Source organism: Monoraphidium neglectum, assembly GCF_000611645.1.
Source record: "Monoraphidium neglectum strain SAG 48.87 unplaced genomic scaffold scaffold05802, whole genome shotgun sequence".
Lineage (NCBI taxonomy): Eukaryota > Viridiplantae > Chlorophyta > Chlorophyceae > Sphaeropleales > Selenastraceae > Monoraphidium > Monoraphidium neglectum.
In genome coordinates this window covers 1-1,894 of record NW_014007829.1, presented here as the reverse complement: position 1 = coordinate 1,894, position 1,894 = coordinate 1, and the positions used below count along the sequence as shown (strand labels likewise).

Sequence of the window (1,894 nt, the reverse complement as noted above, 5' to 3'; positions counted from 1 at the left end):
GTGTGTGTGTGTGTGTGCGCGTGTGTGTATATTTGTGTGTGCATGTGCATGTGTGTGTGCGTGTGTGTGCGTGGAGAGTGTGTGTGTGTGTAGAGAGAGAAAGAGCTGTCCTGGGTAAGGTGGTGGGAGGATGACATTGTTGGGGAAAGGGAGGCTGACAGCAACAATGCTGTGGAAACAGCCAGGCGAGGGCCAGCATCTAGCATGTTGGTGCGTGCATGGGTTGGGGCGCGGGGGCTGCGGCGGGCGCGCTGGACCCAACAGCGTAACGTGCCAGCGCGCCTGCACTGCACCTGGCACGAGCGGAGTGGCATGACACGCACACGCGGGCGCACGCAAACCCTGCCTCAACCCCACACACACCCCGGCAACACACGCATGCACGCACACACACGTATGTCCCGCATTGCCCGCATCTATGTGTCCACTTACAACTATCCCTGTATTCCTGTTCCCACGCCTCCAATACCCACCTTGTCTAACAGCAGCTGCAGCAGCACCTCTGGCAGCCGCGACCGCCCTGACTCATCGCCCTCCTTCTCGACGGCCGCCTGCTCCACCTGGCAGTTTCAAGGGGTGAGGGGCGGAGATGACGTGAGGCGGGAGTGGGGAGCGCCACACCGCTGGGGCATCCACTTGTTTTGTTCAAATTTCAGCGTAAAGCAGCGGGAAAGGATGCGGATGGACCTCGCAGCGGTGCGGGTGAGCAAGGCGGGGGAGGGGGCGGCGGCGGGACAGTGAAGGGCGGATGCCGGGCCCCAAGCACCCGCCGTGCAGGTAGGGCGATGGTTCCCCGCGGTGGGGGGCGGCCACGCCTTGCGCGACAGAGCCGCCTGGCCTGGTTGGGCCTGAGGTCTGTTCAAGGGCGGAACCCCCGTCAACCGATGCTCCTTGCAGCGAATGGGCCCCACACCTATGCATGCACGCATGCTTACAGGGTCGCACACACCTGCTCCCGCTCCTCGTGCACGTGGTCGTGGTCGTCGTCATCCCCGTGGCTGTGGCCGTGGCCGTGACCATGAGCGTGGCCGTGGCTGTGACCGTGATCATGACCGTGGCTGTGGGGGTGACCGTGATGCTCGTCACCATGATGCTCATGGTGATGCTTGTCATCCTGGTGCGTGTGGCCGTGATGATGACTTTGCTGACCCCCCGCCGCCGCCCCCGCCGCCTGCCCCTCCTGCCCGCGGGTGCAGTCCGCGCCCGCGCCGCCCCTCAGCAGCCCCCGCGCGGCCGCCGCACGCGCGCGCTGCGCCTCAAGGTCCCCCGCCGTCGCCGCCTCCAGCCACGGCTGGTAGATCTCGATGTCCACGGTGTCACCCGCGGCGTCACCGGCGGCGTCACCCCCGTAGCCCTCCCACACGTCGCTCTGCAGGAAGCGCACCCTGTTCCCGTTATCAGGGCCAGGGTAAGGGTGCGCTCTGAGCTTTGAGCAGGCTGCGGCAGAAAATCGCCCTCTCGCCCACAAACAACAGCACAGCTGCCACACTTCCGCCGCGGCCCGCCCGCCTGTCATGAAGCCCAGCCTCTGCGTCTTCCGTTCAAACCGCGACCCCGGCCCCCAAGAAAGTCCGGTGACACGGGCTCGCCGCCTCCCTTTGCAGTCAATGGGTCGCCTTGCCCCTCCTCCCCATCCCCCACCATTCCCTCAAGTCAGCCACCAGACCCCTCCCCTAAGCCTTAACCCTCAACCCCCAGCCCTAAATCTCAAACCCTAAACCCCAATCACCTGTACAGGGGCACCCGCGGCCCCTCCTCCCGGAAGGCGCCCCTCTCCGGGTCCTTGAACGACCCCACGCACTCCCGCTCCACCCTGCCCACCAGCCCGAATATGTAGCCGGGGGTGCGCAGGTGGGGGCGGCGCCAGCGGACGGGGGCGTTCTCGTCCAGGACG

The 1,894-nt window shown here is 66.0% G+C and overlaps 1 protein-coding gene across 1 annotated transcript; it reads left to right on the top strand.

The window, feature by feature from the left end:
* Positions 1-675: 675 nt before the first annotated feature.
* On the top strand, positions 676-1,298 carry MNEG_15927 (hypothetical protein; the record flags this gene model as incomplete). The annotated part of the gene is made up of 3 exons (XM_014035602.1): positions 676-702; positions 938-1,117; positions 1,197-1,298. 3 exons carry the CDS (start codon positions 676-678, stop codon positions 1,296-1,298), a joined length of 309 nt encoding a protein of 102 aa, XP_013891056.1.
* Between the last annotated feature and the right edge of the window lie 596 nt (positions 1,299-1,894).